Raw genomic sequence first — 13,528 nt, forward strand, 5'->3', positions numbered from 1 at the left:
CTACCTCACTCACAGTATTAACAGCGATGAGATAAAAAAAAGTGTGTGCCAAGGTCTGAAATTTTTCAGGAAAACATGGAAGTGAATCAGTGAGATCTGTCTGCTACCCTGGCGCATGACTTTGCTCTGAAGCACCTGGAGAGAAAACTGTAAGCGCTAGATAATTTTTGAAAACATTTGACCGGAGCAGGCATGCATTTCTATGTTATGACCAAGTTTCATACCAATCATGCAATATTTGTGAGCGTGAGGGCGAGTTAAAAAAAGATTTGGGGTCAAAATGTCACTCTGACTCTCACTCTAGCGGAGTGGCCTTCACACTCTGATTTTTCCAAAAATCAAAAACTTTGGGTCGCTTAGATTGAAGTTGTGGACAAACCATAATTCATATTGACGTGCTGTCTTCACTTTAAAAGAGATCACGGACGTATCTACAAAATGAAGTTTGAATGGCGTTTCTATATAAAGTTATGACGACAGAGAAAATCCTCAAAAATAGCGTATTTTCAGGATTTACTGGTTGCCTCGTCCCCTTGACGACGAGAGTTGCACCTGGTGAGCTCGTTAGTGATTTTGGGGTCGTTTTTGGCTTTTTACGTCGCCATGGTAACTCCAAATCCCACCAAAAATAATAGCACACCTCCCGGGATCGAGCCGCACGTTTTGATACCACTTTTGTGGGTGGGTTCGCAGCGGTACGAGCCACACTCACGGTGACGGAATAAAAATAAATAAATATATAAAGAGACATTCTATTGGGTGTAGAACAATAGGTGCCTCCATGCATTGCTATGGGCAGGCCCCAATAAAAGTTAATGTAAAGACTTTAAAATAGCATCGTTTAACGTTTCTTAAGTGTGTAATGCAGATTCTGCCTTGTGTATCGTTGTTTCAAATGATATGATACAAATATTGGTATTGATAAATATTATAAAATAAACAAAATAGATTTTTAAAAAATACTTTTTTGTGATTTTTGATGTTTCTGTTAAAACCAAGGAGGAAAAAATGCGGATTTCTCTGTAACTTTTAAAATAGTATAATGTATTATAACAATTAATATAAATGGTTTCTTCACTTTTGATTTCAGGCTGCAGAATCTAATACACTACGGGATTCATTTGCATAATTTATTGTCATAAAGGTACTTAGAAGTAAAGTTTGATATGAGAACAGAATATTTAAGAACATAAAACCCACCAGAGCAAAATGTGGGACTTTCAAGATCTTTCATGACTTTGGATTTATTTTCACTACAAACCTGATGGTAATATTTTAAAATCTAAGACTAGGCCTGTCGCAATAAACGATAAATCAATTAATCGGACGATGAATTAAAACTATCAATGTCATTTTAATTATGGGCTTTATCGTCTCTTCCAGTCTTTTTCTCTTTCTGTTGATGACACTGAATGAAAAATTAAAAAAATCCCCTTCCGACCCTCCATCTGAATTTTGCTCGTCATCCAGGTCACGTGACTGAAACCCAGCAATATGATCCTACATACATTATAGTCGACAGGAGAGGGCCCGCCGTCTCCAGCTCTCATCAGACGTGATAAAGGGTTGGATCCCTGAAGTCATATTCTGCCTCTCATCCGGGAGGCATGGGCCCGCAGCCCCCCACAGCCCCCTGACTCTCCTCCCCTGGTCAGGACTCTGCAGAATCACCAGACTCTCCTCCCATGTCTTCATGGACTTTGCTTTGTGCTCTGGTGCTCAGTCATGTTGGAAGAGGAAGGGGGCAGATCCAAACTGAATAACTCCAGAGAACGCACCTCCACTGGTGGCTTCACACCGCTGCATCCAATGCTTTGCACTTGGTGACGTCTGGTTGGATGCAGCTGCTCCAACCCCATGAAGCTCTCTGCTCCTTCCTCTGGAGCTAATCTGCAGGTCACATGAAATTTGGAGGTCTGTAGTGATTGACTCTGCAGAAAGTTGGCGACCTCTTCACACTACGTGCTTCCCCTTACAAAAACATCCCATGAAAATCACATGTGATCACATGTGGTTGACACAAATTGTACATGTGAATGATGTGAATCACATGTGAAAGCACATGAATACGTGTGATTTTGGAACGTTTCATGGTAAAATCACATTTAAATAAAATCACAGGTGATTTTCATGGGATTTTTTTGTAAGGGTCAGCATCCGCTGACCTTGCTCTATCAGTTTATGTGGCCTAACACTTGGTGGATGAGTTGCTGTCATTCCCAAACTCTTCCACTTTCTTATAATACAGTTGACTGTGGAATATTTAGGAAACCAGGAAATTACACGACTGGATTTGTTGCACAGGTGGCATCCTGTCAGTTGTTTCAGCCATTCTTTCACAAGTGTTTGTAGAAACAGTCTGCATGCCGAGGGGCTTCATTTTATACATCTGTGGGATCAGAACAGCTGGTTCTGATCATTTGGATGGGTGAGCAAACTCTTTTGGCGATGAAGAGTAATTTACTGAGATTCATGCAACACACAAGCACAAAGTTGTTCACAATTGTAAATAAAGTGAAAATTTGGGATTTTGCCTCTACAATTTATTTCTATTTGCTCTGATACTCAATAAAATCCAGTGCAACCGATTGTCTCAAGCAGAGCCGCCCATGTGTTGTTTAGTCTCAGTTGTTTAGTCTCCAAATGTTCTAAGAATGACGTTTACATCAAGTTTCCAAATGAAGTTTGGTGTAGAGAAGCTAAAGCATCATCCATCCATCCATCCATCCATCCATCCATCCATCCATCTTCTTCCGCTTTATCCGGGGTCGGGTCGCGGTGGTAGCAGCTTCAGAAGGGAGGCCCAGACTTCCCTCTCCCCAGCCACTTCTTCCAGCTCCTCCGGAGGAATCCCAAGGCGTTCCCAGGCCAGCCGAGAGACATAGTCCCTCCAGCGTGTCCTGGGTCTTCCCCGGGGTCTCCTCCCGGTGGGACGTGCCCGGAACACCTCACCAGGGAGGCGTCCAGGAGGCGTCCTGACCAGATGCCCGAGCCACCTCAACTGGCCCCTCTCGACGTGAAGGAGCAGCGGCTCTACTCTGAGTGCCTCCCGGATGACTGAGCTTCTCACCCCATCTCTAAGGGAGAGCCCAGCCACCCTACGGAGAAAACCCATTTCGGCCGCTTGTATCCGCGATCTCGTTCTTTCGGTCATGAAAGCATCAGTTCATGAAAACCATCCAGTAAAACAGGTTCCACAGAAATGTGTTGCTGTTGGCAGAAGATAATTTATGCTGCCAGGTAGAAACCTTTTGCTTTAGGATACATAGCAGGGCGTAGGAAAACCTTTTAGACACAAAGACAGGTGATGGAAGTGGCATTTATGGTTTTGGCACCATCATCTCTGCTGTACTTTCACACACTAAGTGCTTCATGCTGTTCTTGTTTAGCACGAACAAAGCACAATTGTTTTTTTACTCACCAGAGAAGAGATACTTATGAACTTAATGAAACACTCAAGGAAATGAAAACCATTTGGAGAAGAGATCTGTCTGAAGGAGAGCTTTCCATTTTTGTTTTTTGTTTTTTTTTTTGTGTGGTTTTTTTAAGCTGAAAGCTGCTTCTCCATGTTTGGTTCTGGTTCTGGTTCTGGAGTGCAGACCAGAACCAGAAGACCTGAGAGGTCTGGAAGTTTGACACAACAACATCAGATCTTGAAGCCGTTCAGTGGTTTATAAACTAACAACAGTATAAAATGTGAAGTTCTGAACATGAAGGAGTCTTCATGAATGTTTATGACTGTTAATTCATAAACATTCATGTTAATAAAATTAATAAATAAAACAAATTCAGCAAATAATGACACTTTTAATGCAAAGTTGATCATTTTACTGGACTTTCTATGCAAATTCTTATAGAACTTTGCATTATTCAGTCATTATTACTGACTGAATTATTATTATTAATGGGCTTTTAATGCAACCTGTAGTGCAACTTTGCATTAAAAGTATCATTATTTACAATGAACATGTCATGACAACAGTTCTAAACATTCATAAAGACTCCTTCACGTTCATGACTGTTGTTATGTCATATTTATGACACTGACCTCTTCAGATAAAGTGTTACCAACAAGTCAAGTCCCTTCTGGAGAAACATTTTATGCCAAGACAAAGACTAAGTGGAGGCTTCATGCTGACATAAAAGTGAACATGCCAGTGTTAGCTCAGTCATGCAAGTCATGCCAGAGACTATTACTAATCAGAGTTACTTTCACCTCAAACATGACTGTGCAATGAATGTGAACAAGCTTTGGCAGAAGTTCACTCCGATGTTCAAGAACCATTTTTTTGTAGAAGCATCTCTGTTAAGGGGCTGCACAGTGGCGCAGTTGGTAGAGCTGTTGCCTTGCAGCCTGGGTTCGATTCCCGGCCGGGGATCTTTCTGCATGGAGTTTGCATGTTCTCCCTGTGCATGGTGGGTTCTCTCCGGGTTCTCCGGCTTCCTCCCACAGTCCACAAACATGACTGTCAGGTTAATTGGTCTCTAAGTTCTCCCTAGGTGTGAGTGTGTGTGTGCATGTTTGAGTGTCTTTGTGTTGCCCTGCGACAGATTGGCGACCTGTCCAGGGTGAACCCCGCCTCTCGCCCGGGACGCAGCTGGAGAGGAACCAGCAACCCTCCCGACCCCATTAGGGATGAAGGGTGTAAGAAAATGGATGGATGGATGGATCTCTGTTAAGGCTTTGCTTTTGTTTTTACATCTGAGCATCACAAGCTGTGGTTTAAACTCCCAGAGAAGTCTGAGTGGAACAATAGGTGTGTCTATTGCTGGTACTCTAAACTTAGAACAAATTCAGGAAGCTGTGTTTGACATTTAAACTGTAAAAAAAAAAGTCCATGAGTGAGTAAATGTCTAGAATAATTTACATTCCGTTTACAGTTAAACTTCGATTCTGCTGATAAAATAAATAAATGACCAAAGAGATATTTCTAGATAATATACAGAAACCACTGCTTTTATAACAAGAATCCAGCATTTAAATAGTTTAGATTTCCTCAACTTACATCACCAATGTAAGGTATTTTAAGTATGTATTTGATTGATTTGTTCCTTTTAACAGTCATGCGATCAGGTATTGACGTCATTCAAGGATCCATTGAGTTCCTGCAGAAATGAGAAGCTATAAAAGGTTAGGATGAGGCAGAGCTTTTGCATTTTGCACATAGGGTTGGACACCTGCGTGGAAACACCTGCACCCGAAGGTAGGGGCAGCTGGACTGAATTTTTAAATCTTTGCACTTTTCCTCACTTTCTAATCAGCAGATTTGAGTTTTAATTTTCCATTTATTTTCATTTAATTAATTGTTAAATGCAAATAAAACATTTTTTTCCAGGTTCTATTCGTATTTTTCATGTTTGTTTCTTCCTCAGATGAATTTTCTGACAATAATTGCGGTTGCTGTGTGCGTCCTTGCACCAAGTGCTTATTGTGAATCATCCACGGTCGGTAAGAAGAAAAAAAAAGAAAATAATAATAATTAGCTATAATAAAATAATATGCACATACATTTTCACCACTATTTCTACAAAAAACGGAATCTACTGACCGGTTTAATTCTCTTCCAGAGTGGTGCTTCCATGACCCAAAATGCAGTAAGTATCACTTTCCTCTGTGCGCTCCAACATCATTTCGCTGCAGCCTCTCAGCTCCGTGCCTCTTCCGCAGGTGACAGCACCTGGTCGACCATCGCTGCGCTTTACTGCAACGGGACGCGTCAGTCGCCCATCAACATCGTGTCTGCCAACGCCACGGAGAACCAAAACCTGACGGAGTTCACCTTCGAGGGATACGGCAACAAATCCGCCTTGGCTACAATTGAGAACACCGGGGACACCGGTATGTTGAGAGACTGCAAAGGCGCAGCATCTCTTCGCGCATCCGGATTGAGACTGAGATTTTACGGCATCCGACGGACGCAGACTTTATTCTGTGGCCATAAGCTGCATGAATCAAACGCTGAATCATTACATCAGCTCTAAACTTGAAGACCTCATGGAAAAATAATAATAATATTTATTTAACAAAATAAAAAAACATGATCCTTATACAACAAATATTTTTAAAAAATCTCTCAATTTCACCTCACGCTCTCCCCAAGTTAATATTCCGTTTAATTTATTTTTAAATTAGGAATTTCAAGTTTAAAAAATAAATCTATCCTTAGGATGATGTAGAGACTTTAAATATTGATCCACTTGAGTCCAAGCAATAACAAATCTGCTGTCGGAAATTTTATTTGTGGCATTGGAGGAAATATTTAAAATCCTCATTTCCTTTTATTCTTCCAGTCAAAGTGAACTTCTATACTGGCGTCAAGATCTCAGGAGGAGGCCTGTCTGAGAGCTACGACACCCTGCAGGCCCACCTTCACTGGGGAAACGGCACGGCTGCACCCGGATCAGAGCACACTGTGGACGGCAAGCGCTTCCCCATGGAGGTATTTCTAACCTTCATGCAAACCTTTTACCCTCGTGTGTGTTCACTTTCTTTAAAAACGCATTTTGTTTTCATTCCTCCTTCAGCTTCACATTGTAAACATCAAGTCGAGCTACAACCGGAACACCACCCTTGCTGTGAAGGATTCTGAAGGACTCGCTGCTCTCGGTTTCTTCATAGAGGTGAGCAGAGATGACCTCAAGCTTAAGAGCTTTTTTCAGTTTTTTTCTGCAGCTGCTTCACCTGCATCTCTCTTCACCTTTAAAGGAGCTGACAGGTGTAGATGATCAGCCAGCCAGCTGGAAGACTTTGACCTCCTACTTGTCAAATATCTCAAATGCTGGTAAGCTGTGGCAGAGTTTCACAAACTTCTTCAGGCTGAGCGCCACTTAACCAATTTAACAAACCACCTCACTTGAAATTGTCCCACAATAACATCTTAATATAGACAAGCCGAAATGAAAATATGAGTCTTTGTTCTTTTCGTTGTTCATTAATAAGATGTAAATGTGACACAAGACGTTTTGAGTTATTTACAGATTCTGAAAGCGTTACGATTTCTACATGGAAGTTAAAAAGGACGTAGTTTTGTTTCCATTAATGATATTTTAGGCCTATTTGTAATTTTGCTTTGGCAGAAAAAAAAATCTTCTTCTGCACCATTAAATATAAAAATTAACCACTTAATTCCGTCAATTGTATCTAATAAAAATAACAATATCTGTTGAGGTGCGAGAAAAGCGTTACGTGAGACTAGTTCTCCGGTATAGAACCGTTCAAAAGAATCGAGTCCCTCCTGAACGACACATTCAGCAGGTATGACACTTTTTCTTTTGAGTGACCCTGTTTTAAGCCACTTATGCATCATTATTATTTTTGATAATCTTTTGATAAGCGAACTGCAGGCGACGCACTTTGACATCACGACGCAGCAAAATACGTGCAGTACCTCATGGACCACTAGGGGCAGTGTGGTAAAGCTTATTTGTTTTTGAGCGCCTCACTTTGATGTTCATTTCTCTCCTCAGGTGATAATAAAACAATGGCAGAAGATATTTCTCTAGATGATCTCCTTTCTGGCGTGAACCGAGCCAATTACTACCGATACCTCGGTTCCCTGACCACTCCTGTCTGTAACGAGGCCGTAGTTTGGACCGTGTTCAAAGAACCGATTAAAGTCAGCAAAAACCTGGTGAGTGTCTCCTTGAGGGAGGTTCTGATTTGGATCCTACAGAGTGGTTTCTTCCCATGAGGCTAAGCGTTGTCCATCCTCCCTTCAGATCGACCTCTTCAGCACAAGCATGTACATCAAAAACTCCACTTCTCTGATGGTTAACGTGTATCGAAGCATCCAGCCGTCACAGCCGGTCTCAACGCAGCCGAAGGCAAGCTCCTCCACCAAGTCTGGCTACTCTCTGGCTCTGATGACCTTTGCCCTCATGATGGCGAGATATTAAAACAAAAGCTAAGGTGGAAGGTCACGTTTTGAATAAAACATGCAGAAAATGCCAAACCTCCATCCTGTACATGTTGCAGGTTTTGTATGTGTGTAAAATGAAAAGACCTGCCTGTCTTGAACTAACCATGCAACACAAATTATTTTTTTACTCTTTTATTCTTGTGGTTCTTCTTGCACTTTGCAGAAACGTCTGCGTGTTTAAACTGCTCTAAAATCAAACCTGAAACAGTTTTTAGTTTGTGATGAAGGTTTGAAGTTTATCTCTGGTTTATGAAGGACTTGAATTTGTCCTGTTTGTTCTCTGGCATGATCCACACATTGTGTCCTATCATCGAAGATAAAAACCTTTTCAATAAAATATTTATCAATGACTTCTGAGTGTTTGGTTTTTAATTTTCAATATAGTTTTGAGTTAATTTTTTACTGGAGATTCTGTGAATTAGTTTGTGATGGTTTCCTGCTTGTAAAACAAAACTTATTTGGTATAAAATTCGTTGTTTCTCTTATAACTTTATATTTTGGTTTAAATATTAAATGATCGATGTTTTTGATCAGATACTCGGTATTAGAGTAATCTTTCTACCAAATGTGTTTTTACATTTACTTGAGTAATTTATTTTTTTACTTTTAACTGAGTAAAAATATGTTGAAGTCGTGTCGTGTCCTTAACCATCCTCTCTTCAACACAGTACTGTCTTCCTGTCCACTAATACATACATTTAATTGGATATACATAGAAACTAATCCAAATTAGCAAACAGTGCATTAAGCTCAGGTTAGTATTTAAATTCATTTATAAAGTTTTCCGTCTCTTGGACAATCTATACATCTCTGTGTTTAGAGACGTATTGAAATGCATTTTCTTCAAGATTTTCTTTCTGCATGGATGAAGCGTGAATGGATGGATTAGCTATTGCTAATACTTTCTCAGGAGGTCACATAAAAAGTGTATCCGTCCCTTTAAGAAAACCATGGCACAGCTGAGTCTTGTGTAAATAACACCTGTGTAATCTTAGCTACCATATTTCAACCTCACTTCAGAACTGGAACAAATACCAGTACAGAGATGTTGAACAACTGGTCTGACTCGCAGCTAAACAATGTCTGAATTGTAAAGACAAAGGAGTTATTAAGTAAATATGAATCAAACGTCTGAATGGAAAACTTTTCCTTAAATACAAACCAATCACTCTTCCTTTGAATCTGTTTTTTTTTAATTTTTTTAGGTTTGGTTACAGTAAATTCAGATTTGTTTGATCACAGAGACAGAGGGTTAACAGCAGCTGAGCATCGAGTCTCTTTCAGGTCACGCTGTGCGGTACAGGTGTTTCCTCAGAACTAACTCTTTAATAATCTTTGACTATTGTAGTGTCACTGAGGAATGATCAGAATTTACCTGTGTGCTGCGACAGACATGACAAACACAATAACCTTCACCTCTCCATCCTGCTGCAGGTGAACAACACAAACTGACTGAAATATGTCCTGGTTCTAATGCAACATGTAAAGTGTTGTTCAGGTAATGGAGGTGGATTCCACCTGTATTTGTGTTTCAACTGATGAAAGAAAGGTGCAGCTGTTGATCATAAGCAAACGTTTTTGAATTTTTTTTATGGCATTTCTCATTTTCTCATTTAGATTCCTGTGTTAGGCAAGGCAAAATTAGATGGAAAAATACATTTCAGCAACAATCAAAGTGTTTGATATGATAAAAACAAAATACTACAAATAAGTGACATAGTAAATGTATAGTATAGTATAGTCAGGTTGAGATGGCTGAGAAGGACAAGGAAAAAACGGCTTTTTGCACTCCATTTGGGCTGTTCGAGTTTAATCGCATGCCATTTGGATTGTGTAACGCACCCAGTACTTTTCAGCGACTTATGGAGCGCTTGTTTGGAGATTGCCGTTATCAGTCACTGTTTTTGTATTTGGATGATGTAATTGTTTTTTCATCATCCGTTGAACAACATTTGGAAAGATTAAATCAGGTATTTTCCAGATTGGAAACCCAGGGGCTAAAGGTCAAGTTGTCAAAATGTCATTTTTTCAGAAGAGAGTTAAATATGGGTCATGTAGTGTCAGAGGAGGGGGTTTCTACTGATCCAGACAAGGTAGCAGCAGTACGTGATTGGAGGCAACCTAAAACTCTGGCAGAACTGCGTTCATTTTTGGGGTTTGCCAGTTATTATCGGAGGTTAATTGGTGGTTTTTCAAGCATGGCTTCCCCCTTGAACCGTCTTGTTGCTAGGCTGCTTCCTCCTGGGAAAAGAGGCAAAACTCCGAAGAAGCCTTTGGGTGGCTTCTGGGATGAGGAGTGTGAGCAGAGTTTTTATAAGCTCAAATCTGCATTAATAACAACTCCTGTTCTTGCTTACGCAGATTTCCAGAAGCCATTTGTTTTGGAAGTAGATGCCAGTCATGCAGGGTTAGGAGCAGTACTCTCTCAAGATCATGGGGGTAAATTGCGTCCTATAGCGTTTGCAAGTCGCAGTTTGAAGCCCACTGAGAGGAACATGAACAATTATAGCTCTATGAAATTAGAACTTGTTGCTCTTAAGTGGGCTGTTACAGAAAAATTTAGAGAGTATCTGTTGGGTAATAAATGCACAGTCTTCACAGATAATAATCCATTAAGTCATCTGGCAACGGCAAAGCTTGGAGCAACAGAGCAGAGGTGGGTTTCTGAACTAGCAGCTTTTGATTTGACTTTGAAATACCGTCCTGGTTCTCAAAATGCTAATGCAGATGCATTGTCCCGTCAACATGTTACACACAGAGAATTGGAGGCTGGCTCTGGTGTGGATGGAGGGTTTATTGGAGCACAAGAAGAGATCTGTGCGTTACCTGGTCTCTCAAGAGCTGATCTCTGTACATTGCAGCATGAGGACCCGACCATCAGTTCTTTTATGCAATTTTGGACCAGGGGTAGGGTGCCTGATGCTAAAGAGAGGAGCGACCTTAATAAGGTCACCCGGGTGGTTAATCGGCTTAGGGAGCGAGAATCCATCCTGTATCGCTGCGTTCACGCTCCTGATGGGCAGACTGAGGTTGAACAGTTTGTGTTACCTCAGTGTTTGCAGGAAGGTGTCATCCGGTCACTTCATGATGACCACGGCCATCAGGGGGTGGAGCGGACTTTGCAGTTAGTTCGCTCCCGGTACTATTGGCCCAATATGTACTCAGATGTTGAAAAGTGGTGTAAAAACTGCGAAAGATGTGTGGTGTCAAAAGTTAAAACTTATATGGGCACAATTAAAGCATCTAGACCTAATGAGATTCTGGCAATAGATTTCACAGTTTTAGAACCTGCTACAGATGGTAGGGAAAATGTCCTTGTAATGACTGATGTTTTCTCAAAGTTTACACAGACTGTCCCTACGAAAGATCAGCGTGCTAGCACGGTTGCAGAGGCATTGGTAAAACACTGGTTTCAACTTTTTGGACCTCCGAGCCGGATTCATTCTGATCAAGGACGAAATTTTGAGAGTAATTTGGTTCAACAGCTCTGTAAACTTTATAAAATCAAGAAAAGTCGCACTACCCCTTATCATCCTGAGGGGAATGGGCAGTGCGAGCGTTTTAATCGCACCCTGCATGATTTGCTTCGGACTCTCCCACCTGAACAGAAACGCAAGTGGCCCCGGCATATTTCCCAACTCACTTTTGCCTATAATACAACGGTCCACCAAACTACTGGCATGACTCCCTACTTTCTGATGTTTGGTAGAAATCCACAGTTGCCTGTGGATTTTTTTGTGGGATTGGGTGGGGATGATGAGGGTCTTGACCTGCCCTTGGAAGAGTGGGTCGAGGAACACCAAAAGTCACTAAATTCTGCCTATGAAATGGTACATCAGAGAGTAGAGTGTCGAGTAGCCCAAAAAAATCAGAATGTGGATGTTGCTCCAGGTTTCCAGGAGGGAGACTTGGTATATACAAGGAACCACTCAGTCAGGGGTCGTAGTAAGATTCAGGATTTTTATAACTCAACTCCCTATAGAGTAGTTCGCCCACCTCCTGATCAAGGGGTGGTGTACTCCATAGTGTCTGTGGGTCAGGAAGGACCTCTTCGTCAGGTTCACAGGAATGAGCTTAGAAGTATCCCTGAAAACGGTGATGTGGACGACTGTCAAGAAAATGGTTTGGAGGAGGCACAGACAAATGTTAGTGTGGGAGATGAGATGGTGGATTTGCCTGAATCTGAGGTTCAGTCAGATGCTGAGAATGGTGAGGTTGGCATTTCTGCAGATGCAACTTCTGGTGTTCAGCCTCTTTCTGACCAAGAAACCACACAGGAGGTTGATACAGCCATCATTCCAGAGCTTAGGAGGTCAGCACGGAAAACTGCAAGGCAGCATTCCAACCCTTACAGGCTGCCCTGTTCTGTACAGAAGAAATGATTCTGTTTTTGGTTAACAGTTTTTTTTTTGTTAGGTACATCGTCGGGTCGCCGATGCATAATGGTGGGGAGGAATGTAACAGGTGGCACCATTAGGTGTCGCTCTTTCTATTGCTTGAGCCTCCATAAAAGGGAAGCTAGAAGGATGGTGGCAAGGTATCAATTTCCTGTGTGTCAGACCAGCTGTGTGTTGGGTGTTTGCTGGCTGTGGAGTTGATTGCCGATGGTGTTTGGACGGTATCATTACCTGGGCGTGGTTGTTCGACGCCGCAGGTAGGTTTTATACTTGGTCTTTTTTTTAATAAAAACTAATTGCATGTTTATATATTGTTTTATATTTTTGTCAGGGTTACACCAGATCGGCTACTCCACGGTTTGAGCTGGGAGTGTTGATTTATGCAACACAGGTAGGCAGTGTTTTAATGTGTTTTAGGTTGATTTGATTAAAATGATTTAATAAGAATTTAACAATTTTTGTGTTTTTGTTTTACAGTTTTTGCACTGCCTCCTGCTGTCCTTTTAGCGTTTGGTTTTTCTTTGTTGTTAGTCCACCCAGTTATGATTGTTTTCTTTTTGTAGTATTTGTGAGGGCGGGCTAACAACCTTTCATTTATTTTGTTGGTTTTGTTTAATTGTTTGTTTTTTTGGCACTTCCCTGAATTGTTATATCTCGTTTGGCGTGATCCCCATTACCGGGGTTGACAACGATGGATAAAGTTAGCGGGGAATCCCTTTAATCTATGCAACAATAAATATCAATAATTAACTTAATTCTGGTTGTTGATTATTGCGCTTTGGCTAATTGAGCCTATGACATAAAGAAAACCAGTGTTTCGGCTGTTTTGTAGTTTTATGAAAGTTTGTCTCAGATTAGAGGAGCTTAGAGGCTGAATGCTGCTTCTCCAGGTTTGGTTCTGGTTCTGGTTCTGGGGTTGCAGAGCAGACTAGAGCTAGAAGACCTGAAGGGTCTGGAAGGTTGATACAGTGATTTCAATGTATTTTGGTGGTAAAACATTCAGTGATTTATTAACAAAAGTGTTTTAAAATCTATACTCTGAGCTACAGGGAGCCAGGGTAACAATACTAAAACCTCCTTGTCATGAAAGTGTGGTGTGATGAGGTGAGGTAGACGCCGTAGACCCAGGTGAGTGGAGGAAAGGCAATTTTAACAATAATTTCAGCTTCAAAATAAATCTACAAAATTCTGGCGGCACGGCTGAGCGGAAGC

At 41.2% G+C, this 13,528-nt stretch overlaps 2 protein-coding genes across 2 annotated transcripts in view; both read left to right on the forward strand.

The window, feature by feature from the left end:
- LOC122823584 (carbonic anhydrase 4-like) overlaps positions 1-13,528 on the forward strand; it is a 30,672-nt gene that overhangs the window by 12,466 nt on the left and 4,678 nt on the right. The window lies entirely within an intron of this gene.
- On the forward strand, positions 5,151-8,269 carry LOC122823585 (carbonic anhydrase 4-like). The gene is made up of 9 exons (XM_044103357.1): positions 5,151-5,204; positions 5,374-5,449; positions 5,569-5,595; positions 5,669-5,839; positions 6,292-6,440; positions 6,526-6,621; positions 6,707-6,782; positions 7,468-7,631; positions 7,720-8,269. The coding sequence occupies exons 2-9, from the start codon at positions 5,374-5,376 to the stop codon at positions 7,894-7,896; spliced, it is 936 nt and encodes a 311-aa protein (XP_043959292.1). The 5' UTR covers positions 5,151-5,204; the 3' UTR covers positions 7,897-8,269.

The sequence above is a fragment of the Gambusia affinis genome, linkage group LG20 (genome assembly GCF_019740435.1).
Source record: "Gambusia affinis linkage group LG20, SWU_Gaff_1.0, whole genome shotgun sequence".
Taxonomy (NCBI): domain Eukaryota; kingdom Metazoa; phylum Chordata; class Actinopteri; order Cyprinodontiformes; family Poeciliidae; genus Gambusia; species Gambusia affinis.

What these genes read in the sequence shown, in the direction of transcription:
- LOC122823585 (XM_044103357.1), top strand. Translation starts at nt 5,374, where the DNA reads ATGAATTTTCTGACAATAATTGCGGTTGCTGTGTGCGTCCTTGCACCA. An exon ending in CTTCCATGACCCAAAATGCA is followed by an intron (nt 5,596 to 5,668) that starts GTAAGTATCACT and finishes CCTCTTCCGCAG; the next exon opens with GTGACAGCACCTGGTCGACC. An exon ending in CTCTCGGTTTCTTCATAGAG is followed by an intron (nt 6,622 to 6,706) that starts GTGAGCAGAGAT and finishes TCACCTTTAAAG; the next exon opens with GAGCTGACAGGTGTAGATGA.